Source organism: Notechis scutatus, chromosome Z (assembly GCF_049901735.1).
Source record: "Notechis scutatus isolate UNSWTSFEM ecotype Mainland chromosome Z, rNotScu1.2, whole genome shotgun sequence".
NCBI classification, from domain to species: domain Eukaryota; kingdom Metazoa; phylum Chordata; class Lepidosauria; order Squamata; family Elapidae; genus Notechis; species Notechis scutatus.
In genome coordinates this window covers 108,621,024-108,646,276 of record NC_142025.1, presented here as the reverse complement: position 1 = coordinate 108,646,276, position 25,253 = coordinate 108,621,024, and the positions used below count along the sequence as shown (strand labels likewise).

At 40.6% G+C, this 25,253-nt stretch overlaps 1 protein-coding gene across 5 annotated transcripts; it reads right to left on the bottom strand.

The window, feature by feature from the left end:
* Nucleotides 1-249: 249 nt before the first annotated feature.
* LOC113423002 (von Willebrand factor A domain-containing protein 5A-like) lies at nucleotides 250-24,692 on the bottom strand. 5 transcript variants are annotated; one of them, XM_087946614.1, is made up of 20 exons: nucleotides 24,344-24,692; nucleotides 20,817-20,893; nucleotides 18,595-18,797; nucleotides 16,758-16,980; nucleotides 15,357-15,523; nucleotides 13,709-13,823; nucleotides 13,120-13,292; nucleotides 12,447-12,535; nucleotides 12,003-12,147; nucleotides 10,300-10,379; nucleotides 10,039-10,153; nucleotides 9,213-9,377; nucleotides 8,923-9,026; nucleotides 7,906-8,111; nucleotides 6,663-6,779; nucleotides 5,246-5,347; nucleotides 3,184-3,220; nucleotides 2,932-3,079; nucleotides 2,005-2,128; nucleotides 250-1,492 (listed from the first exon to the last, which is right to left on the bottom strand). In XM_087946614.1, exons 2-20 carry the CDS (start codon nucleotides 20,854-20,856, stop codon nucleotides 1,413-1,415), a joined length of 2,433 nt encoding a protein of 810 aa, XP_087802740.1. In that variant the 5' UTR covers nucleotides 20,857-20,893; nucleotides 24,344-24,692; the 3' UTR covers nucleotides 250-1,412. The 5 variants fall into 5 exon arrangements, with proteins under 5 accessions (XP_087802740.1, XP_087802741.1, XP_087802742.1 ...); XM_087946615.1 differs by having other exon boundaries at nucleotides 6,684-6,779; XM_087946616.1 differs by having other exon boundaries at nucleotides 6,702-6,779.
* Between the last annotated feature and the right edge of the window lie 561 nt (nucleotides 24,693-25,253).

Sequence of the window (25,253 nt, the reverse complement as noted above, 5' to 3'; positions counted from 1 at the left end):
TCCAAAAAGTAAAGTCACATTTATATCCAAGAGAAAAACAAAGGCCAGTTTTTAATCACAGCATTAAATCTTTATGCAGAGTAGTTATTCTATTCATTATATAAATGGTATGTATACCATCTATTCAAGATGTCTGGGGTGGTTATTAGAGAATAATCACCTTCAAATTCAATAAATCCAAAATTCTTTGTATATTGATAAACTCCAAGTGTTGCATAATTCATTTTAAACCTATTGTTCCAATTTCCAAACTTTATTAACATATTTATGGATATTAAATCAAACTACAAAAATAGTGAGAGAAACTCATATTATATTTTTAAGCATGAGTGTACCTTTGAGTTATTGTTGACTTTTGGTAAAGGCTGGAGTAGACACTGCAGTTTGTTTTTTGGTAAGGTTTTTCAGCAGTGGTTTACCATTGCCTGCTTCCAAAGGCTAAGAGTATAATTAGCTCAAGATCACCCAGCTGTTTTGTGCCTGAAGCAAGACTCAAAACAACTTGATTTCTGCTTGATGCCTTAATCACTATACCAAAGTGGTTCTTTTTGTAAGCATCTCCTTCATTATTTTATATTGCCAGCGTAATAAAATTGACAACCAATCAGAAACATTATCTTAACATTATCTTTTTATTCTTAACTAGATCGTTTAATCCTTTATTGCTCTCTCAGATCAGTAAAAAATCTCATTTATTATAGGAATCCATCTCAGGCTTTGCTGGGATTAGGAATGCATCCCTAATTTTTAATTAGTGGAGGATGCATACATACTTATGTTCCAAGGTCTTAATATAAACTTTAACAAATTAAAGCAGAAATATTGGGGTGGTAGGTGTTAGTCTTAATTTTCATTCTTTCAAAAGTGATGTTTTCCCCCCAGGCACATATATATATATATATATATATAGCATGGAATAAATATAAATCTATTGGTGGGATAGATTTAGAATATAAATCTATTGGTGGGATAGTGTTTAGAATACAGTATTACCAGCAAACTCTGCACACAGGAGTTCAATCCTGATAGGGCTCAAAGTTGTCTCAGCCTTCCATCCTTCCAAGACTGATAAAATGAGGACCCAGACAGTTGGGGGCAATATGCAAATAATGCTTCAATATTGTAAACCTCCCAGAGAGTGCTGTAAAATGCTATAGGGTGATATATAAGCCTAAATACTCACTATTGCTACATTTGTGCCTAGAATGCTTGCATATCAATGCACCAGTAGAGCAATTTGTGATGCATTAGAACTTAGTGAGTTTGTAAGCAATGCACTGGTACTTTCAAGGGAATGACAACCCAGAACCTAGTAGATTCTAATGGAGGTTGTAGCAGATTACATTGCAGCAAGAAAAGAAGCAGAATAGATGCAGATGTCCCAGTTTCAGGCATAGGATGACACTGTAAACTCAGAGCCCAAATACCTGGGGGCTGACTCTGCTTCCCAGAACTTCATTGCCAGCATTCACACACTTAGCCAGTTGATCTCCTGTAAATGAATAGTCAAGAATCAGGATCATTCAACAATACCCACTTCAGTTTAAACAACATAATAGCATTTAGCACATCTTCCAATGTCCAAAATTCACATGAATCTAGATGCCCTGTAAACTTTAGGAAGTCAACTCTCAGAATTCTCAGCAGCGGCTATTATGGCTGGGGGAATCTTAAGGAACTGATCCATCAAAAAAGTATTCACCAAATCTCTTTTTCCATAAAACAAAGATTCCCTTGAATCAAATTCCTGGTTTGCCTCATGGACATTTCAAGGTAGCCTTGGCAATAATGTACAATTGATCCTACTGCCTTCTTTTAAGATGCTTCTTCAACTCTCAGTCTGGGAAGCAGTCCCAGGATTTCCCCATGGTCTCCAAGTACTAACAAGATGTGGTATTGATTAGTTGTTTCCATAATCACCCCAGGTAGATTAAGGACTGTCACTCACTTGTATTTCTTATCCTGAGATAGATTTCCTTTGACAAGCTGCTCTCAATACATCACCTGAATTCACTTGGAGCCAATGGACAGCTTTTCCTTCCAGCAGTTCCCATTCATCTCTCTTCTCTGCAGCATTCAAATGAAGCCAGAGAATAGCCAGCACTGTTGCCCATATATCTGGGGTCACCTGAAAGCAATGGTAGGGAAAAGATGCTACATGAGCCTTACATATTATTCCTGTACAGAAGTGCAAAATATTGTTTCCAAATGATGGCTAAAATAACTATTCAGTAACAAAATCAGAAATACAAGCGAGCTGTTATCCGGAATTCAAAACAATAGGTTGAAATAGATAATGGATTCCATGGATTTAACAATAGTTAAGACTCTATGTTTTCCATGGAGTGAAATTCAATTAAGACATCTTCCCTACCTTTCCAACCCCTGATTATTGGCAACCACCTCCAGGGTCTAGTCCACTCTGTGTCCTAATGCTGAGATAGCTTTGTTGAGTGAGCTAAATGCTCCGTAATATGTATGAAGTATTGAAGATGTTAAAATATTTTTAGGAAGGGCCACATAAGATGGCTGTGCCCTTCCATCCCCCATCATGGCAAAATCAGGGATTAAGGGCAGAGTAAACACGCATTGCCTTGTCTTCCTACCTGTTATGACAGCTCCTACATTCCTAAAAAATGCCTGCTTACTTTCTATCAGTGTCACAGGTTTTTTTAGTTTGTTCTGAACTCTGGAATTTGCTATCCTCTAGATTTTCTGGAATACAACTTTCACAATTTCTTGCTTCTATCCTTGCTACCTGCAATGGGTGATTTGATGCCCACTGCATTTGGAAGGTTCTAAAATGCTTACATGATTTTAATTCTGTAGTCCTTTACCTCAAATTAACTGGACATGGACTCAAGAAAGCTTTTTCTATCGATAGACAATAATAAATGAATAAAGCTTTTGCTGTTCATTACAGAAACTTACATGGGTTGGTGCTTTGTCTGAGATCTCAGCTTCACTCAGGTCTAGTATGGTGGCTAAGGCAGGCCCATGAGGCCAGGAGCCATCTGCATTCTGCAGGGATACCAACTTCAAAAGAGGAGATTCTTCTTCCTTAGTGCTGCTTCTTGAGCTGGTGAAAAAGGGGATCTTAGAAATGGAGATGTTCAAAACCCATCAAAGTTTACCTTCAATTTCCTCTTAGCTGGTTGTTTTACATTGAATGTGTCAACTTGCCTGTTCAAAGCTTTTGCTGGATGGGGTGATTTTCTCACTAAATACAGAAGCAAAAATCATAGTGTAAGAGTGGAACTACTATTATAACTCTAGATTATTTACTTATTTAATCATATCCATATAACTGATCATCTCACAAATGTTATCTTCACCTTTTCATTTGCTGTCCATCTTAACTTTTTACCAAAGAGACTACTCTTAATAAGGTGAAATCGTGTTTTAATAAAACCAAATAGGCTTTAAATAAAAGAACAAATCCATTCTGATATTTACATTTTATTTTTGAGTTGAGGCAGGGGAAAAAAGAAACAATGTTAATCCAGGTGTTGTATTTTAGCTTTTTTAACCAGAGCTGGAACAATGGAATTAGATCCTTTTTGTGTTATCTACAGGTAGTCCTCGGCTTACAATAGTTCATTTAGTGATTGTTCAAAGTTACAACAGCACGAAAAAAGTGATTTACGGCCATTTTTCACAGTTACAACTTTTGTACCATCCCCATGATGATACAATTTTGATCATGTGATCAAAATTCAGATGCTTGGAAACTGGTTCATACTTATGACCGTGGGAGCATCCCAAGATCATGTGATCTCATTTTGCGACCTCCTGACAAGCAAAGTCAATGGGCAAGCTGGATTCACTTAACAGACGTTACTAACTTATCAACTGCAGTGATTCACTTAACTGTGGCAAGAAAAGTTGTAGAATGGGGCAAAACTCACTTAACAAATGTTTCACTTAACAACAAATTTGGGGCTCAATTGTGGTCATCTACCTGTATTAATATGAAACCTTGAAGAGATTTAAAAACAGGATTTTGAAGTACAAGTCTCTAGATCTCACTTACTGGTTACTAAATTGCCCGTTTCATCCCTCCTCTATGTTTATCTTTTAAATCTGACTATCTGCAACATCAGACATGAAACTTTGGGTGATACAAATCCTAGGGCTCTGCTCAAAGATCCAATGTTGAACACTCATATTTTTCCACCCCATTCTACTAACCTCACAAAAGCAAAATATTGGATATCAGAAAATACAACATAACCTAAAACAAAGATATGCAACCAGGTTATTTGTAGGACCACCTGCCTCTCTCATTTGTGCTTGTGAACAGGTTATGTTTTAGGTCCCTTTGTCACCTGGCTGAATCGAAGAAACATGTCTTTTTTATGCAGTACCTGCATCTTGGATTGATTTGTGTCCTCCCCCCCCCCCCAAAAAAAAAAAAACCTTCAAGATTTGATTAACCTCAATCCTGCCAGCTTTTCAAAAGACACTAACAATCTGTTTTTCCCCCCTGGATATTTGGGATGTTAAATGTACCCATCTCAGAAGGCTGGCAGTAGGAAGTATTATTTGTTCTTATTGATATTACTGTTGATTATTTTAGGTTAGCCACCCAGGTTTGGTTTGGCAAGCTTGGGTAGTCATATAAATAAATGGAGAAGGAGAATCAACAGCCCCCAGGTCCGGAGGTGGTTGATGAAGAAGAAGAGGAACACTGGGTCTAGTGCCTGACGTGCGGCTGCACAAAAGGCAGAAAAGGGGAGAGCAGTGGAAAGCCCTGGCCGATCCTGGGGAAGGAAGAACCATCTCTGCTAGCAAGGCCGCACCTAATTCTGGGGATAAAAAGCAGGGGGCGGAGATGAGTAAGTGTGGCAGACAACTATTCATCTTCCGGCTGGCTGGACTTGTTAGTCTGCAAAAGAAACTTTTTGCCGGGGCTTCTGGCATTCCTAATAAAGGAATCTTTTGAGTTCACATCAGAGGGTTTGTTGTGTTTGGGAAGCTGGGTCAGAACAATTTTAGTCACCTTGCAGTTATTGACACAGCTACATTCCATGTTTGACATACGCAAAATATAAGGGACATTTGTCTATGGAGATTCTCAGTCATCCAGGTCATGGTTGTCCCAGAGGTGCTTTTTCAAGAGGCAACTAGACTTTCTGGTTAAAGAAAGTCTAGTTGCCTCTTGCAAAAGCACCTTTAGGATCATGGACATTTGTGAAAATGGCCTTTTAAAAAAATAGCCTTCCACTGTGATTATGGGAATTACCTTTACATTCCATTTGTGGTACAGCACATCTCTTCGCCCTCACATTGAAAACTGAACCTAACGACCGTGAGCCGAAATATGTTCCATGATCTGATTTGGCAGCTGTGGAAATTCCAAAATAAAACATCACAGGACAACTTTTGCAATAAAAGCTGTAAGTTAACGTTTCCTTCTGTGTCTTTCCAGTCCTTCATGAGCTCTGGATGGTTTAGATCAGTACAATATTTCTCAACTTCAACGTTTAAGATATTTAAAACAATTAGTCCCCTTTAATAATTTAAACAATATAATTAAAAGATGAACAGCGGTAGATGCAAGCATTTTGTATTGACTAGTCAGTACAAACTTACAATAGCACGGTTAAAATCAGCATAGAGATCTAGCGAGAATATTAATTAAATGTATAACGTGTGTGAGGAACCAACCAATGATAAACCTTACACCCATGAAAGGTGTAGATTGATACACCGCTGTTACTGCATGCACAAAGGATTCAATTGATTGATGGAAACTGCTTCAGCAAACCATAGAAAATGAGAGTTCCAGCAAATCATGGCCATAAGATGCCTTCTTTGGTTATCACGAGACATATACTAGCTAAGGGTCACCAAGTCGATCCAAACATCACGTTCTAAGTTTTATTGTGCCACAGGAACTCTCATTTTCTGCAGTTTGCTGAAGCAGTTGCCATCAATCGATTGAAGCCTCCTTTGCGTGTTCAGAAACAGCTATATCAATCTATGCCTTCTGTGGGTGTAAGGTTTGTCATTGGTTGGTTCCTCGCACACGATATATGTTTAATTAATGTTCTTGCTAGACCCTCTATTTTATGCCGCTTTTAACCATGTTATTCTAAATTTGGTACTGATGGATCAGTACGAAATGCTTGCATCTACCACTCACTGTCCATCTTTTAATTGTACTGTTTAAAATTCATGGACTTTTACTCCCAGAATTCCCCAGCTAAGTGAAGTCCACATATTTTAAAATTGACAAGGTTGAAATGCCCTCACTAAAAATCATTGTTTCAATCAGTCACTAAACGACAGGTTTCTAGAGCTCCTTATTATTAACAATAAAACTGCCTGTTTCATTCCTCCCGCCATGTCACAATACTTTACATTTTGTTACCTGCAGCTTCAAAAATAAGACTTTCAGAGGCCCAAATGTTAGGCATTGTCTTAAAGGACCAATTTTGGATTCCCAACAGTTGTTTTCATCTCAATTCTGCCAGCCTCACAAAAATTAGTGATTGCAGCAAAACTGAAAACAACATTACACAAATAATATTTTACAAGTATTTATTGTATTTATTAATATGAGCAAATGCACTCCATGTTTGATCTTCATACAGAATGTAAAGAAAATTAATGAGAATAGTATTTCATTTGCTTGTACAATGACTGACAGGAATTACCTTTCTGGTTTTGATACATACTTGCCCCTAGACATTCACCTGAACTGCATTTATTTTTACCTGGTGATCCCGCTTTCATTCGGAGCGCTACTGGCGATGCATATGTGAAAACTGCAGCTGTTCCAAAGTAAAACAGAACATAGGAAAATGTTTTGCAATAGGAACTATAATAAGACAAGATTAATTTTTCCTTCTCTTCGTGTCCTATTCCCCCATGAGCGCTGAATGGTCTAGAATAGATCATATAGATGAGTATTTCTCAACCGTGACAACTTTTAAGATGCATGGGCTTCAAGTTTATATAATTCCCTAGTGAGGTTAAGTCCACACATCTTAAGGTTGCCATAGTTAAGAAATGTTAGCCTAAATTCCAGTAGATGCAGAGTGAATGAGATAGCAAGTCTGAGCTGGAATATGATTGGCAGCCTGAATTATCTTTTTAAAATAGCCAGAAAGCAGGACATGTGAGTTTTAGTTCTGTCACAAAGTCAGCTGGGTGAACTGGAGCCCACCCCTTTATCTTAATTCTGAGAGAAAGGCAATAGCAAACCACTTTTGAAACTTTGACAAGTAAACTTGTTGAGGCAGTCACCAGGTATCAATACTGATTTGAAGGCACAAGTACACACACATACTTCTTAGAATAACCCCAGTCTGTAGTTTCAAAACCTGGGAAAATAGGGACTATCTGGAGCATTATGCATCATTGTCCAATTCTTTACCAACATTAAACATTGTGACCCCCCAAACTACTAAAAAGCTGCTCTCCCATCCCTATAAGGATAATAACTTTCTCAAGAAAGATTTGCAGCTGCCTACAAGGAGAAGTCAGAAAAATGCCTGGAATGGTTTCTTCTCTGAAGGAAAGAGGGAATGGCCTAATACAGAAATCATTACTTTATCTATTATTTTAGATTGTACAATCAACGATTCCTATTCAGATATTAAACATCCAACAACCTGACAGCTCAGGGAGGAAGTAAAAAACTAGCAATCCAGCTAGGTCATTACAAAAATATGGTATGTTGACAATACCTGGCAATCAATACGAGTGGATACCTGCAACTTGCTCTGCCAACTAATGGAAAGCTAAAATCCAGGGAGCACTGGGCTTTTTAACAGAAGCTCTACCAGGCAAGACTTCAGACTATCTGGAGAAGCTCAGCTGCAAATCGGACCCCTAGTTGATTCAATGGCCACTCAAGGCCTGGGACTGATCCGCCACCTTTTGCTCCCAACTCACCTGGAAGGGGGACATCTCGGCGGAGGAGAGGTCCTTGAACCGGCTTGCCCAGCTCCGTGTTCACACCCACATAGGCTGTCTGGGAACACACCACCCCAGAGCTCAGGCTTGTCTCTAGCGCCAGGAGCCGCTTTTCCTCCACCATCTCCTTGTCCTCTTCTAATTCCTGCAACAGCGCCTGAGCTGCAAGACGGTGAACAGGGAGCCTGCACAGAAAGGGCAAGGATGTGTAGAGAAAGGGCTGACATTACATCACACACCAAGCCTTAATTGATTGTCAGTTCCTTCTATATCATGGTTTTCTGCCCAGAGGGTCAGCTGACAGTAAATACAGGAAAAAATGAATAGCGACTAACTGCTTGTTTTGCATTTTAACTCATGAAGCTGAAAAATCTAGGCTAAAAATCTAGGCTCTCCTTGTTGTCTCTTCTCTGAAAAGAGAAAAAGCAGAGCCTGAATGTACCCCTTGGGGAACACTTCTATAGCCTGGAAGTAACATGAAAGAGCACGTGTTTTATTTTGCATTGGCTTGAGCTGTTGGTCTTTAGTTAATGTCTTGTTAACTATATTTTCATTCTGAAAACTGACAGAACAATTATGAAACCAGCCAAATCTCTTGGCTAAAGGATATGAATCCAGAGGGCAAGAAATGACACACAGATCTGAGCAATAAAGTTGATTAAGGTGGTGGTTTCCTACTTTCATTTGGCATTAACATACAAAGGACATATTATCTCCAAGAGGAAATGACTGTGCTGGGTGAAAAGCACCTCTCTTTGAATCAACGAAACAGCTTCATCTTTTTCTTGGTTCATAAGCTGCTCCTGGTTGCATCATGTATGAAGAGATAGCTGGGAGCAGCTCATGAAGAAACTCTGTGAATCTGAAAAAAGAGGCATCTGCTTCAGGATTCAGAGACATGATTTGAATGTGCTCCCACTAACATACTCATGTGCCTCTTTTAAAGGGTTTGTTCAGACTTGGGTTGCACCTTGAAGGAAAAGTTCTGGGTTCTACCTGTCTGTCTTCTCAAGTTGGAATGAGAATTTTGTTGTTTCTGTGGGACTCTCATTTTGGAAATTATACCGAACAATGGCTGTCCCCTCCATGGAGCCTGTCGTCTGCATAAAAACAAAAGAAAGGAAGGGGAAAAGAAGGGAAATTCTTTCTGAGAACCAGGATGTTTTGGAATTAGAGCTGCCAAGGAAGGGCCACTGAAATACCCTTAGCTGAACCAGCACAAGTCATAGTCCACACCACAGGAGGGAGGATTTCTCAAGTTGGTGGGCCCCAGGTGGATCACTTGCCTGAAGTTGGCCCCGGATCTGGGCATAGATGAGGCAGCGCTGACCTTGGAAAATGACCTGAGGGCCTGACCCCACAGGTTTGGCCTCAAGGCCAGATGGCAGTTCCCAGTTCAGAGAGATCCCTGATACCGCTGGCTGAAGGGCTTTCTTCAAACTTTGCAAAGCCTGCAGGAAACAGGAATTTTATAAAGAAGCAATATAAGATTTCAGCATCCTCTGATAAATAAAATACAAAATTTATTTTTAAAATATTAAGGTTGTCAGTGCTCTAGCTTTGAGATTACGGAACAGCATCTGCAAAAACAATCAACATTTCAGCTGCACATAGATGTTCTCTTCTGCTCCCACTCCACATGACACAGCAAGTCCTCTGGACTGTGACTGGTAATAATAGTAGCAAAACAAAAAAACTTGATTGAAAACTAAATATAAACTGCAGCTTTTGGCTGCAAAGAAGGCAACCCTAACCCTAACTAAACATAAGTTGAAGATTACCTGTAATAATTTTATTATTAATCCCCAAGCTCCAAATAACAAGGAGACAAGGATCTATATCTACTACCCCAAAACTTGTGCCTCATGCAGAACATGTATTATAAACCAAAACAAACAATTGGTTTTCAATTAGTTCTTGTTGGCATTAAAGAACTGAATCCATGTAATTTCTAATGCCCCCCACCTTATCTCAAAGGTATTAAACTACTGCAGCTGAAATATTAAAAACTTATAATTAAGTGGCAGCCAAAAAGATGGTAAATCCTGGAACTACAGTATATATCAACGACATGCAGCAAAATTAAAACCCATTAAGAGGAAGAGACCTCACCTTGGCCTGCATGCGTTCTTTGCCAGTGATGAATTCAGCACTGCCTCCAGCAGCTCGAGCAATGCCTTTGACCAGGGATGTGGAAGCCCCTTCCCCAATTCCAAAGGAGAAGCACCTGTTTGGTGAAGAAGTAAGAAGCTGATGGAAACCAAGCAACAAGAACATTAAGAAAATAATTGCATCCTCTCTTCTTACCTGTTCCGTGAGCACTGTGCACTAGAATTGGACATGACTGACAGGGAAACCTTTACCTTTTCTTACCTATGGAAGTGACTGTTACGTCGAACTTCAGCAATGACCTCATTTGTATTGGACACTTCTCCATCAGTGAACACAAAGATCTGTGGAGACAGAGAATAACTTGAAGTGAAAATTGTATAGGAAAGGAAGAAGATTGGAAATAAGAAGAAATTTAATTTGAACTTTCTATGGCTTGTCAAAGAGACAACAGGACTGGAATGAAGCCAAGGATTTGCTTAACAATTCAACATTCCACAAACTGGTTTGGTTCTAGAAATGGTGACCTGCTCTTATATAGTCACTGTTTCTGTTCTACCAATGTTGGTGAGTATGTTGGCTTGCGAAGTAGTCTCTATATTAGAAATTTTAACCTGATAAAAATAATACAAGCAAATTTGGAGTGAAATTCATATTGGTTTTCTTGGTGGAATATTGACCAAAATATACTCAAACTTATCAGTAGTATTTACCATTAATAAAGAATGCTGCATGTAGTATTGGTATAACTGAGACTGGTAACCTAGTTCAGTAGCCTCCAACTTTTGTGGCTCGGCTGGTGGTGAAGATGGGAACTGGTCCACATGAGTGGTGGGCTGGTGTGTGTGTGTATGTGTGTGCGTGCGTGCGTGCGTGCAGCTCTACTTACAAGAGAGAAGTTTTTGGGGCATGGTTTTGAGCTCCTTCATGCTTTTCTGCACCAAAAGCTTTTGCAAAGGGGCAGAAGGCTTGAATCTGTGTGAGATCACTCCCCCAAATCCTTTCATTCGTTTGCAAAAGCTTTTGGCACGGAGAAGAGAAGCCTTTGGGGGCACAGTCTCATGCTCCTTCATATTAACTGGGGCTGCCCAATCCTCCAAAAGCAGATCAGATGTCCTGTGCAGGCAGCTCACTCAATCAGAAAAGCCGAGCAAGGCACTCTTACCCCACTCAGCCTCTTCTTTCACAGCTCCACTTTTGGAGCAGGCGGCTGGTGGCCTGGTGTAGGGAGAGAGGGGCACTGGGCCATGTGAATGGTGGATGCACATGCACACTCACGCAAGAGAGATCTTTGTGGGGCTGCTCACGTGAATGGATCTGTGTGCACTCACCAGCCCACCTATCATGCGGTCTGGTTCTGAATAGGCCACGGCCCAGTAGTGAACCGCCACCTGCAGGTTGGGGACTCCTGACCAATATTTTCCCTATCTTATTAAAAGTGGCATGTGAAGACTTTAATGATCTAATGCCATGATGGCTTTGGAGGTCAATATTTATGGGCCCACCAGGTGATAACAATTACATTTGGAAGAATATAAGAGTATGAAACGTATAGAATGCAGATTAATGGAATAAATGGAAGAAAAACAGAAATGTACCTGTAAAATTAAGAACAAGAGAAAGATGTAATAGATCTAAATGAAGGTCTTGTAGAATAGCATTGCTATATATACAGAAATGAATGTGAACATTTAGTTATGGATGAAAGGTCTCAACTGTATGGTAGAAAATACAAATTGGTATAATCTAAATCTATTTGGTTGCAAGCCAAAAAAGACTATGCAAGCCATACATGACTATGTTTGTAACACTTATAGCATATAATAAAATTTAAAGCTTGTTCTAGCTTATTGTTAAAGCTTATTGGTAGTTACAGGCATTATTATATGCTTTTCTATAAATCTTTTTGTGCTCGTGTATAAATCCTGATTCTATCTAAAAAGAAAGATCTTATTAGAACTGAATACCTGTCGAGGATGTCCTTCAAAGCATGGCTGGCTGTAAATAGCCTTCAGGGGTTTTACAATCTCTGTACCTCCCAAGTCACAATCCAACTCCTTCACACGTTGGACAGATGTATCCATAGTTTCCTGGGTATACTTAACACTCTGCCTGCGGAGGGTGCAAGAGAGTGAAAGCTATTACTAAGCTAAACCAAGTTCTATGATAAAGCTTTCAGATGATTTTCAAGTTAAGAAAAGGAAGTGGCACATGCAAGACACATCACTGTGTAATTTTTTTTTCTTCTACTCCTAATTTCAGGACTTTGGAGTTTCTTCTATTTTAAACCTGTATTTGTGTTAAAAGCCAATTATTCATTTGATTCTTTCCAACTATATTTTACATAACAAGGAGGAGCTGGAGAAACCAAGAAATAAAAAGATGGAGAAAAGGCATCTTTTAATACTCACGGGTAAAATGAGTCATAAGTAGAGCCAAAACCATAGATGTTGAAGTAACATCCCAGAGGGAGACTCTTTAGCAAGAAAATCAAGGTCTCCTGAAATGGAACGGGGAGAGAAACATCCAGAGTCACTTTAGATACTCCGGCACATCTTTTCAGATTCAAAATGGCAGTTTCCATATTTATCATCTCTACTTTTCTGAGGTCCTCCCTTTGCAAGGTCAACTGTTGTGTTTGGATGTAGGTTAAAGAGACTTGGGCTTCAATTATCATCCCAGCTCTCACTTTGTGACCTTCCCTAGATACTGTACTTCACAGAGTTGTTTTTACAGGTCAGAGGGAAAGGACCCTGTACAGCACCTTGAAAGATTAAGCACCTTAAAAGATTTGAGGAAATTCTACACAGACAATACATGCACCCTATAAATATTGTAGACCAGCCTTTTCTTCACCACAGACCCCGTTTAAATACCTTTTGTGGCCATAAACCATGGCCATGGACCATCCCAGACTTAACTCATGATTTAACTCATGATATTTCTTCAAGCTTTCATGGACCCCCTATGATGACATAGCAGCCCCACAGGACTCCAGGTTGCAAACCACTGTTCTAGACCACTTTTCATTCTCCATTCTTTAACAATTGAACTGATTCACCCACTCATCCACCTTTAAAGTACCTTAGCACTCTCGATGCGTGATTGTGAGCCCAAACTATAACCAATGAAGGTACCCATGCTGCCAGAGCGATCCAGAAGGAAGATAAACTCTCCAGGAACACACTGACCTGCTTTGGCAACTGGAATGTTTGGGTACAGGCTTAGCAGGAGGGCTGGGTCTCCCATCAGTGAACCTATATTTGCAGGAAGAAAGCAATCAATAGGTGTTTTCAAACGAGGTCCAGGCAGCAGAAGAACATCATGGCTTCAAAACCTATGGGATTGGTTTGGACACTTAACTCAACAGCACTTTTTCATGCGATTGTTGATAAAAACAGGATCGCCAATATGATTGCCAACATCCGATGATGGATATGGCACAAGAAGGAGGAGGAGGCATTTTCACTCAAGGCAGAACTCCTCCAATTCTTAGGACTTCTACTTCAGCCACAAGATAGCTTATGCCAAAGATAAAGAACCTGTGTTCCTCCATATGTTGCTGAGTTGCATGTCTCAGCATCCTTCACTGGTAGGCCTAGTTCCCAGAGGGATTGCTGAGAACTGTAGCACAGAGGCATAAATTCCCACCTCTGCCTTCAGCTTTGCTTACCTGGAGTAGCTCCAGATTTCCCAGCCTCTAAAATGGTACTAGTCTTGTGCACATCTTCATAATATATCAGCAGTTCCACATCACGGTCAAATTGGTGCCCTTTAGCCAAGGAGACCTTTAGGAAGATAAGTGAAATCAAAGTGCTTGCAGATTGTAGTTCTAACATTGTGGTAGACCCCAGGCCATTAATTCTTGTGGCAAATGCTATGCTAAGTAGCTAAAACAAGGAAGTTGCTTAAAATTTTGTTATGTAAACACTGCCTTGGCTTAAGTCTTCCATTAAGTGGGGATCGCTTTTAACTGTGATAGGAGCACTGATAGGAGCAGTTCATCCAGATACCTAGCCATTTGGCCCATTCTAAGAGGACTTTCAGAAGATTTGTTTAGCCTTGCAAGCACATCTACCCTTTGTCAGAATGCCATGCTTTTTTGGGAATAATGGGACTGGTAGCATAACATATCCGAAGACTACCTGATTGGGGAACAGGCAACTGGGAATCTTTTGGCCAGCACAATCAGTCCTTAGAACCCTAAATAATATCATCAGGGCAAGTGAGTGGGGGTTGGTTCATTATTTCTAATTATTATTTCTAATAATGATTATTTCTAATAATTATTTGGGAAACCATGTACAGGTAACCCTTGACTTACAACCACAATTATCACATAATCTCAGTCATTGAACGAGACCCCATATGACTGCTTTGCTCAACAGCTAGAATCCCAGCAGAGACAGACACTTGTGTGCAGCTTGTGCTGGACCTGCCTCTTCACTCCTTTTATCAAACTGCTTCTCTGCTCAGGAGCTGAAAGTCTTCTTTGCCAAACTCCAAGCAGGATTTTCAGTCCCTGAACAAAGACAAGGCCTGTGCTGGGCTTGTCCCATCCATCAGGCACCTCACACTCCTTGGCTTACCACGCAGTCTCTCCATTTAGATTTTGGTGCCCTCTTGTCTTTGGTGGCTGGCTGAAAGACCTGTCTGCCAAAGGAGTTCAGCTCTCCTCATTTCCAATGACGATTACATGATTGAGAGGTGCTTGGCAACTGATTGTAAGGTTGCCAGGCACCCAGACAGTGTTATTATGATTGTTGGGGTTTTGCAATGGTCTTTAGGAAAGGATGCTTTATGCCTGTAAAGCATCCTTTCCTAAGCTATTGTAATTCTACATCATCATTAAATAAATGAGCAGATGTTAAGTCGAGCATTACTCGTACCAGAAGATCAGATGGCCAGCATGCATATGCGCGTTGGGAGCTGCTCTTCTGGTTACTGGCGCTCCTGCTTGCGCAAAGTCCAGATGGCTGGCAAGCGCTGGAACTTGGAAGAGCAATGGGCGACAGCTAGCATGCCCAGAGAGATGGCTCTGCGTGCCACTTCTGGCACATGTGCCATAGGTTAACTATCATGGGCCTGTTCTATTGGGGCTGCAGCACCACTGCTTTTCAGCATCAGTCTTAATCCCACATCTTATTTTTGTTTTTTTCTTCTAAAAGGCAGTTCAAATGATGTGAAAAATCCTGTATTTCATTTTTTTGTTGGCTTCATACAGACTATTGATGTGGTGTAGGAAGTGTGCAGATGCTGAAAAACTACTTTTTATCCAAAGTTTCTCCCAATCCAACTCTTTAGGTCCTGGGCAGCCTTACCTGGGCAGCAGTGCGATCCTCTGACATATTTTGTATAAGACTGCATTTTGAGTCCACCCGGTTGATGCCATAGGGGGACTCCACCTTGGCACTGAGGGTGAGAGCATAAGGTAGAGCTTCTGTGGACACTCGTGGTATCTGCTGGGAAACGGTGCCCCCTTCTGAGCCTGATAAGAGAAAACACATGTGAGGTTCTGCCTATACAAAGTGGGGAGGCTCTTTGAGGATTCCCAGGGATGGCTGCCTTTTTGGGGCAAGCATACCATCCAAAATAGGAAAGAGGCACTGTGGTGCTGGGATTATTACGTTAGACCAAGGATATCAAACACAAGGCCCACAGGCTGGATCCAGCTTGTCCTGGAAAATGTAAGAGGCTGGCCTGTTTTGCTTTGGTCCAATATACCCAATGCGAAAAGGAAACATTGGGCCGACGTGGCTTCGGCCTGGTCTACCCAGTGTGAAGAGGAAACGTGACAGCAGTTTGGGGAGTGGCATCAAGCTGGCCACACCCACCCAGCTGGCCATGCCTCCCTGAGGTCAACCACAGCCCTGATGTGGCCCTTAATGAAATTGAGTTTAACACCCCTGCTTTAGACCAAGACACCTCAGGTTCAAAACTCTGTATGGTCACAATCTTCACTCTGGTTTTTTATTCCAGCAGATGCTTTACTTGGACTCCAAAGCTACGCAGAGAGGGATATGCTTACTATTTGGCTACCGCAGAAGAAACCAATTACTCCTGCCAAGAAAAGGAGGTGTCCACAAAACCATAAAGAATCCTGCTCAAATTGGAGGATATGTTATCTTGTCCTAAGCCCCCAGCCTGCAAACCTAGCCTACTTCATGAAGATGGTGTTAGAAGAAAATAGGAAGGGAAGAAAAGCACTTTATATCAGTATTTCTTTTCAATTTGGAAAGAAAAATAATGGGTTGTGATAGTTGAAGGTCTTCAAGACCTTTGCATCTTCTTCTACTCATCTGGAGGGCACCATCTTGCAGAAGTCTGGTTTAGTAACTGCACATCGTTTTGAGCTCTACCCATTAAAGAAAATGGTAAAATTAAATGGAAAAGATCAATGGCAGCATGCATCTCTCTCAAGCTTCTTACTTCAATAGTTTATTGTTTTAATGGCAAACCATAGCTGTGTTTGCACATTGTGACTGAAACACTATTAGCTGCACATCCCCAAAGAATGTACACAACATGTCGACTCCTATGCAAGCATTGTACATTATGCCTTCGTATCTTGTATGAATCTAGCCACAGCTGTTGGTTTTTAGGATGAAACTGAGTTAATTATCCCAGTGCCTGACAACATTGAGCAGGGAGGGCAGCGAAGGGACCTATTAGAGGCTTTGTTTTGGGGACTCCATGCTGGACTTGGGAATATAGTTAGTTACCTTCAGGAACATAGCGGGGGTTCAAGACAGCTGGCAGGACAAAACGGACTGCATCATCTGGTTCCACTGCTAGTGCTTGAACATAGCGCAGTTTCAGTGTGGCTTCCCCACCAGGAGGAAGATTGCCCAGGTTGCATGTGAAAATGTCACTGGTATTTTCTTCTCTCCCAAGCAGAAAAGCCTGGCGGCCTTCACTCAGGGCATCATCATATTCTTGCTCTGCCTGGGTTGAAGAAGAGGGAGAAAGAGGCAAGAACAGGACAAGTGATTAAAGTGGTCACAAATAAAGTACCTCTGGGGGTTTAAAAAAAAAAATCCCAGGCAGCAATGGCAATTCACTTTCATAATGTTGGCAAGATTACATGCACCTAGTTCTCAGACAAGGAGTTTAGTAACCTTTCCAGATAGTCTTCCTTTCAAATAAAAAACACATTCACAGGTGTGCGCAGTTACACTATTCCTACCATCACTTAATTTTTCACTATGGTAGAGGAACAAATGTCATCAAGAAAATATATAAAACCTGAAAGAAATGTATTTAAACCTGTGTAGCATAGTTTATTTATTTATTTATTATTATTTTATTTGGTTTGTCAATTGCTTACAAGATAATAGGTATAAATAAAAACATAGTTATGAATACATGGATACATATAAGAAAAATAAAAGAAACAATAGGACAGGGACGGTAGGCACGTTGGTGTGCTTATGCACGCCCCCTACAGACCTCTTAGGAAAGGGATGAGGTCAATAGTAGAAAGTCTAAGGTAAAAATTTTGGGGGTTTGGGTAAGAAACCACAGAGTCAGGTAGAGTATTCCAGACATTGACCACTCTGTTGCTGAAGTCGTATTTCCTGCAATCAAGTTTGGTGCGATTAACCTTGAGTTTGTATCTATTGTTTGCTCTTGTGTTGTTATGGCTGAAGCTGAAGTATTCATTGACAGGTAGGACATTGCAATGTATGATCTTATATACTATACTTAGATCGGACCGAAGGCGGCGTAGTTCTAGGTTTTCTAGGTCTAGAATTTCAAGTCTGGTGGCATAAGGTATTCTGCAACGAGTAGAGGAGTGGAGAACTCTTCTTGTGAAATATTTCTGGACTTTCTCAACTGTGTTAACATCAGATACGTAATGTGGGTTCCAGACTGATGAGCTGTATTCGAGTATTGGTCTAGCAAATGTTTTGTATGCTCTAGTTAGTAGTGTAATATTACCAGAGAAAAAGCTATGTAAGATTAGGTTAACAACTCTTAATGCCTTTTTGGCTATGTAGTTACAGTGGGCTCTAGCACTTAGATCATGAGAGATGAGTACTCCAAGATCCTTGACAGAGTTTGGATCATCAACAAGGTCTTGACTATTCAGCTTGTATTTTATTTTCTGATCTTTTTTTGCCAATATATAAGACAGAGCATTTATTTGTTGAGATTTGAAGTTGCCATTTGTTTGACCATTCTGATACATAGTCGAGGTCTTTTTGAAGGGTAGCAATATTGTCTGTGGTATTGAATAGCTTTACATCGTCAGCGAAGAGAATGCAGTTGCTCTTAATATGATCACAGAGGTCATTTATGCAGAGTATGAAGAGAGTTGGTCCTAGAATGCTGCCTTGGGGGACACCACTGTTGACAGGTACAGAATTTGACAGGACGCTCCCAATTTTGACCATTTGTTGTCTGTTTGAGAGGAGTGCTTCTATCCAGTTATGCAGATGTCCAGAGATACCATAAGATTTTAGTTGATTATGATGTGTAGCTGGGTGCAGCAATATAACCTCTTATGCCTTCCCAAAGCTAGACCCTTGCAAAATGAAATGTTTTATTACTTTGTACCTGCTTCTTCTCTCGGATCTGGGCCTCAATCCTTTTCCCATCTATCAGACCTTCAAAGGCATATACTGCAGCTTCATCATCCAGAGGGAAGACAAAAGTGGCCTCCACTGGATTCTTTTCCTCATTCTGGTACTGGAGTTCCGATACGACGTCAGCCACGAAACCTCGTATAATGACATCCACCGAAATGCTTTTCAAAGGCACTGGGGTGTGGAAATAACAAAGAGGTTAGTTAACTCAGTATCTGGCCTGGCCCAGAGCAGAAAACCCTCTGCTAAGAGTTAACTGCTGAAAGTGCTGACAAAATATTTTTTGTAGGTGTTATGCCCCTATCCCAAGATCTGTAACCCCCAAATCATTATTAATGTATGGGATTTATATGGCAACCCATCTTACATGTGCAAACCCTGGGCACCATACATAATTTAAAAAAATGAACAATCGCAAAATCCAATAATCAAAACCAATTAAAAATGCAAAAACCATAGTAACAAAAAGGCAAGTGGAACACCTTCTAAACTTATATACAATGCAACCAATTGGGGCTCTACAATTGCATGGGATTCAGAAGCTTGATGCATATACAGGTTTTGAGGGCCTTTTTTGAGGGCCCAGCAGGATGGAGCTAGCTTCACCTCAGGGGAAAGTTGTTCCAAAAGATGGATGCCGTAACAGAAAAGCTCTCTTCTTAGATCTGTAAATTGCTTAGAGAGGGCTGTAAAGCACTGTATATAAGTTTAAGTTTTATTGCTATCCCACTAAGGGGGGCATGACATGATTTTAATTTGTTAACTAACATAATTACTTTGTATTTTAATTTAACTTATTTTTCTCTCTTTTAAAATGGCATTAAGGCTCATTACATTGGGACACAGTGGCTCAGCCAAGACGCTGAGCTTGTCAATTAGAAAGGTCGGCAGTTCGAATCCCTAGCACCACGTAACGGAGTGAGCTCCTGTTACTTTGTCCCAGCTTCTGCCAGCCTAGCAGTTTGAAAGCATGTAAAAATGCAAGTAGAAAAATAGGGTGAGAAGGTAACAGCGTTCCATATGCCTTCAGCGTTTAGTCACGCTGGCCACATGGCCACAGGGATGTCTTCGGACAACGCTGGCTCTTCATAGATGAGCACCGCCCCCTAAAGCCGGAAATTACTAGCGTGGGGAACCTTTACCTTTTAAGGCTCATTACAGGCTGGAATGTAGGAGATGTTTTTACTCGGCTGCTGTATGTATTGATTGATAGCTTTTAACTTCCTAAACTGAAAAGATAAACTATAGAAGGGAGGGCTGGAGATTATCTCCCAAAGAAAAAGTTTGTTAGTGCTAATTCTGGTTTGTCTGTTTGTGAACTCCAAACAGCCTTTTTCTTGCTAACATCTTAAATTTTATGCCTCTTCTGAAATCAGATCTCATTTAAATGGACATACATGTAACATGTTTGACTTTATGTAGTTGATTTACTTTATTTTAACATGTTTGACTTTATGTAGTTGATTTAAAAGGGGTTACTTTTAACCTGTTCTATCAACTTTTCCTCTTGCATTGTCTTTGTTGTGTTAACTATAAAATGGAATGTAAAATAAGGATCTGTTTTCCCTCTTTGAGAAGAATGCCTTTTGTCTGAATATTCTGATAAATTGTCATTAAATGATCTTTCTGTCTTTGAAATATCTCTATGGTCACGTGATCAGAATTCGGATGCTTGACAACAAGTTCACTTTTATGACAGTTGCAGTATCCTGGGGTCATGTGATCTCCTTTTTTGATCTTCTGACAAGCAAAGTTATTGGGGAAGCCAGATTCACTGCGTTACTAACTTATCAACTGCAGTGATTCACTTAACAACTGGGGCAAGGCAGGTCGTAGAATGGGACAAAGCTCACTTAACAAATGCCTCAACAACAGAAATTTGGGCTCAATTGTGATTGTAAGTTGAGGACTACCTGTAATTAGCATCTTGAACTGGATCAGGAAGCAAACTGGCAACCAAAGCAGTTTACAGAGCAGAGGTGCAATTTGTGCAGGTCTTGGCGCACACAAAGCTATCTACCTTGTTGTATTTTACACTACTAAAACATCCAGATATTCTTCAAGGGCAGAGTATACAAATGATCCTCAAAGCTATACAATTAAAATCATAAGCTGAAAGACATCATAGCTTCCTTTTAAAGTGCAACTTGCCATTTTACTCAACATTAACCGGCAATCAGATACTCAATTTACCTGGCTCTTTAAAGGATGTGAGAAGGCCACATCGATGCATAATTAATGCTCTATGGAGAAGAAACAAGGCACGCCAACTGTGAAAGACAAAAAAAATTACCTTTTTTATTTTAAGAGAATAGTATATTCCCACACCTTTGATAAGTCATTTCAACTGGGAAAAGAAATCTGACACAGTACAGGGATTGTTTTAGCTAAGCAAAATGGCTCATCTGGCCAATTCCTGGTGTGAATTCTTTCATTTTTAGCCATTATTACCTTGTGTCTTCTGTGAATTAGCTAGAGCAGTGATCCCCAACCTTTTTTATGCCGCGGCCCGGTACCGGCATCAGCTGGGCGCCGCGACCCGGTACCGGCATCAGCTGGGCGCCGCCATCTTTTTTGATGAAAAAGTGCTTCCTGTGACGTCACCGGAAGCACTTTTTCATCAAAAAGATGGCAGCGCCACGCTTCGGTGAGCTTTTCCGGTAGAAATGGCTTTCTACCGGAAAAGCTCACCGAAGCACTTTTTCATCAAAAAAAGATGGCGGTGCCCAGCAACCAGCGGCCCGGTAGGACTTGTTCCGCGGACCGGTACCGGTCCGCGGACCGGTGGTTGGGGACCCCTGAGCTAGAGGTTTGATGGGCCACAACACAAACCTGGAATAACCATGTTTCCCTGTTTGCACAGTCCATTATGTCACATCTGCAATCAGGAATCCAGCAGAGAATAATTGAATAATCAAATCATAGGACAACAAGGGACTTTCAAGATCTTAGTTTAACTCTTTAAAATCAAGGGTTATTTACTGACCCTGTATGCATCATGATAAGCCAAATTAAATAAACCATATTGTAGTTTAATTCAGTTTGTGAATTCACCCAGAGAAAGATTTCTGCAGCTAAAGCAGGCTAAAACTTTGCTTTCTTCAGCAGAATCTATTACTGCAGTAGAATTTTCTGTTCTGTTAAAGCCACTGAGATTGAACATCATCAAAAATATAAAACCCACAGACAAACAACACTTTAGCTATCTCTACGCAATGAAAAGCTAATACAACATCCCACTAAGAAAGATTTGAGAGAAAATATTTCATGCTCTTCTTTAGGGGAGATTTCAAAATACATGCAAATCGATTACAGCCGCTATCACTTCCTGCTACATGAAATGACTTTTCTGGATAGTCAGATATAAGAGATAACAGCAAATGCAAAAAACTCAAGCCAGATATTCTTTCTATAATGTAATTTTGTATTGTCACCCTATAAGGTAGGGTCACAAAAATGACTCCACTGAAAGTCTAGAATTTATTTTAATGCAGATCCTTCTCCATTTGTTGTCTTAACAGCTTCTAGATGGCTTCTCCGTAGTCATATCTGTGGCTCCCTATACATTTCAAGGTAAGAGACAAAGACGTTTCCCAAATATACCAATCTAAGTTAAAGCTAGGAATTGTACGGTTCCAGAGCTTGTTTGATTCCCATAAACCCATGCCAACATCACTAATTATCAGAAGTTAGGGGAAGTGTAGTGTAACAACTGGCCATTTTGCTTGCTCTGATTTATGAGATTAACTAGACTCCTGGAAGTCATTCTTGAGAGCAATGAATTTTCTAGATTTTAGGCAGGGCTGTTAGCCAACTCTGGAGAAGGCGGCTTTGATCAGGGACTTAACTTTCTTGATAGCAATTGGAATGGAAACACTGGCTGCTCAGCACTTGTCTAATAGACATTCTGTCTCATTCTTCATTTTCTTTAGACAATAGGAATTCACCTAGTGTTCACTGCCAGTCAAAGATTTTGAAAGCTCAGCCCGCATAAACATCTAGAAATGAAGTGGGCCTGGGTAGGGCTGAGGACAGTACCACTTGCCATAGACCTCATTTCTCCAACCAGATGCTATTCAAGATCTTGTTGGACTGCAATTCTAATAATTTCCAACAACCCTATTTTGGAATGTGGATGTTGCAGTCCAGTGCAGGCTGTTTTGAAATTCCAGATTTAAGGTAGAGGTAAATTCTCAGAGTGCCAGTTTGGTGCAAATTAAGGCACTGGGCTAGAAACTGGGAGACCCTGAGTTTTACTCCCACCTTAGATATATATAGCCAGCAGGGTGATCTTGGGCCAGTCATACTTTCTCAGCCATAAGAAGGAGGCAATGGCAAACTGCTTCCAAAATTTTGCCCAGAGAACTGCAGTGATATTGTAAGTTGAGTGAAAATTTCCCCAATTATTAACTTATTAACAATCAGAGACATTTGTAAGCTATGATGAACGTTAGCCAGAATTACTGACTGTGCCTTTGCCACTTTTTAAACATCAGCCAGCAAGAGCTGACACAAATAGGCTGACCACAAATATCTCTTATACAGACTACTGATAGGATGTGGCTTTAACACTTGCCTAAAATACATTGCAAGCCAACCCATAATTAGAAATGTAAGGTGACATGATATTTACTTTAAAGAATGGTTAGGGACCTCCAGACACTCAGGGTCTAGAGATGAATGAAGTTTACCAGTAGCATAATAAAAACCACATCCAAAGGTAGTCAACTTATACGGTAATGAAGTGGGAGTAACTAGTTAATAGAGCATTATTGCTTCAGACAGGAAGGCAGTGCAGAGAGTGGTGAAGATGGCAGAAAAGATTATTGGCAGTTCACTTCTTTCTATCCAGGACATAGCATATAAGCAAATGCTTGAGCAAACCACAGGATTGTCTGGGACGCTACACATCCTCTTCAGAACTTGCTTTCCTTGTTACCTTCTGGAAGGGGCTTCGTGGTATCCAAAGCAGAACATCCAGATTCAGTCACAGTTTTGTTCCATACAGCACCAACCTTATAAACTCTCAAGTTTCCTCTTTCCGTTATGTATTCAAAATAGACAGTGATTAATATTTATACATACATACATACATACTTACATACATATATGGTGTATTTGTGTGTATGTGTGTTATGTGTATGGGTAGATATATACTTTCTTTTCAGAGCAGGCAACAGAACTTCAGTTTTAATTCTCCTTCATCTTGAGCGGAAATTGACTTCCTCAATTTCCCTACTTAGTCAGACTTCTAGCCTCCAACATATCCAGATAGTGGCCAGAAATCAGTGCTGGCTGGAAGATATACGTGCCTTTCTGTTGTTGTTTTTTTTAGTTCACTAAGAGGAGCCAGAATATTGGAAATTATATATGTGATTAGGGCAAGGGTCTTCAAACTTGATAGCTTTAAGACTTGTGGACTTCAACTCCCAGAATTCCTGAGCTAACATGACTGGAGGAGGAATTCTGGGAGTTGAAGTCCACAAGTCTTAAAGTCTTCAAGTTTGGAGATCCCCGGCATAGAAGTTGTTTGATTCTTTGAGAAACTTGAGTGCAAAGGGGTGGAGTTCGCAAAAAATCCAGAACAGGAGATCGTGACAGTAACGTATCGGGAAGGCAAGTTTACACTATTTTGTTTTTCCTGTAGGCGAAGCAGTATAAACGGTAGTCGTGAGAAAGATGCAAGAAAGCGCTCCAATACGCAAGACAATTTGGCCTACCTTAAAGGATCTGGACGCTGTCGCCTTTTCCTCTTTGATTAAAACCCAGCAGAAAGCGAAAGCTATTGTTTTCTCGAGAAATTTCCGATTATGCCCGCCCCTTGTTCGGGAAGCACCCACCAGCGCCAGTCTCGGTTCCGTAGCTGCGCTCTGCGAGACCACTCCTTCTTAGCCCTGTGACCACTCCCTCTTTTCCTCCGTTTTGGAAAAATTAAACCCAACGGCGAGCCTTTCAAAATTCCTTTTATCCGAGGATGCTAAATGCCCCATTCTCTTTGTCTCTCTCTCTGGAGAGACAGCTTGGCCTTTCAGTCTTTCCTTCGTCCCTCACCTTACAACCAACGTGGACTCCGCGTCATCCTTGGAAATGCCCGTTACTCCACCCACCCACCCTTACTCAAATACAACAATCCAACACGGAAGGGACCAATAAAAGAATAATATTTGTAGCTCAGGTGTTGACGTGAGGGGTCCTTGGTGGTCTCTGAGCTTGCTTGTTTTCTTGCAGACGTTTCATTACCCAAACTAAGCAACATCAGTGACTAGCACTGATGATGTTACCTAGTTTGGGTAATGAAATACCTGCAAATAAACAAGCAGGGGAACCATCAGGTAATGAAATGTGTGCAAAGAAACAAGGACACAAGCTACTTTTGCTGCCCAGTGATGATGTTACCTACTTTGGATAATGAAACGACTGCAGGAAAACAAGTTCAGAGAGCACAAAGAAACCCTCAGTATGGAAGGTGGGTGACAGGACTCCCACAATTCCTACAGTTCACCATCATCTTCTGGGACTCTTAGTTCTCCTAACCCCCAGCCTATGATTTTGTTGTGAGGATTTGACGGAAGCTGCAGCTGAAATGACTGAAAGATGCATCAATAGCGAAATGGTGATCTCATCCCGGTT

Bases quoted from the DNA above. Each gene is read 5' to 3' on its own strand.
- LOC113423002 (XM_087946614.1), bottom strand. From the start codon at position 20,856: ATGCATCGATGTGGCCTTCTCACATCCTTTAAAGAGCCAG. The intron at 13,293-13,708 runs GTAAGCAAAGCT...CTGCAAATATAG, and splicing joins GAAATCTGGAGCTACTCCAG to GTTCACTGATGGGAGACCCA. The intron at 9,378-10,038 runs GTGAGGTCTCTT...TGTTTCCTGCAG, and splicing joins AAGAACGCATGCAGGCCAAG to GCTTTGCAAAGTTTGAAGAA.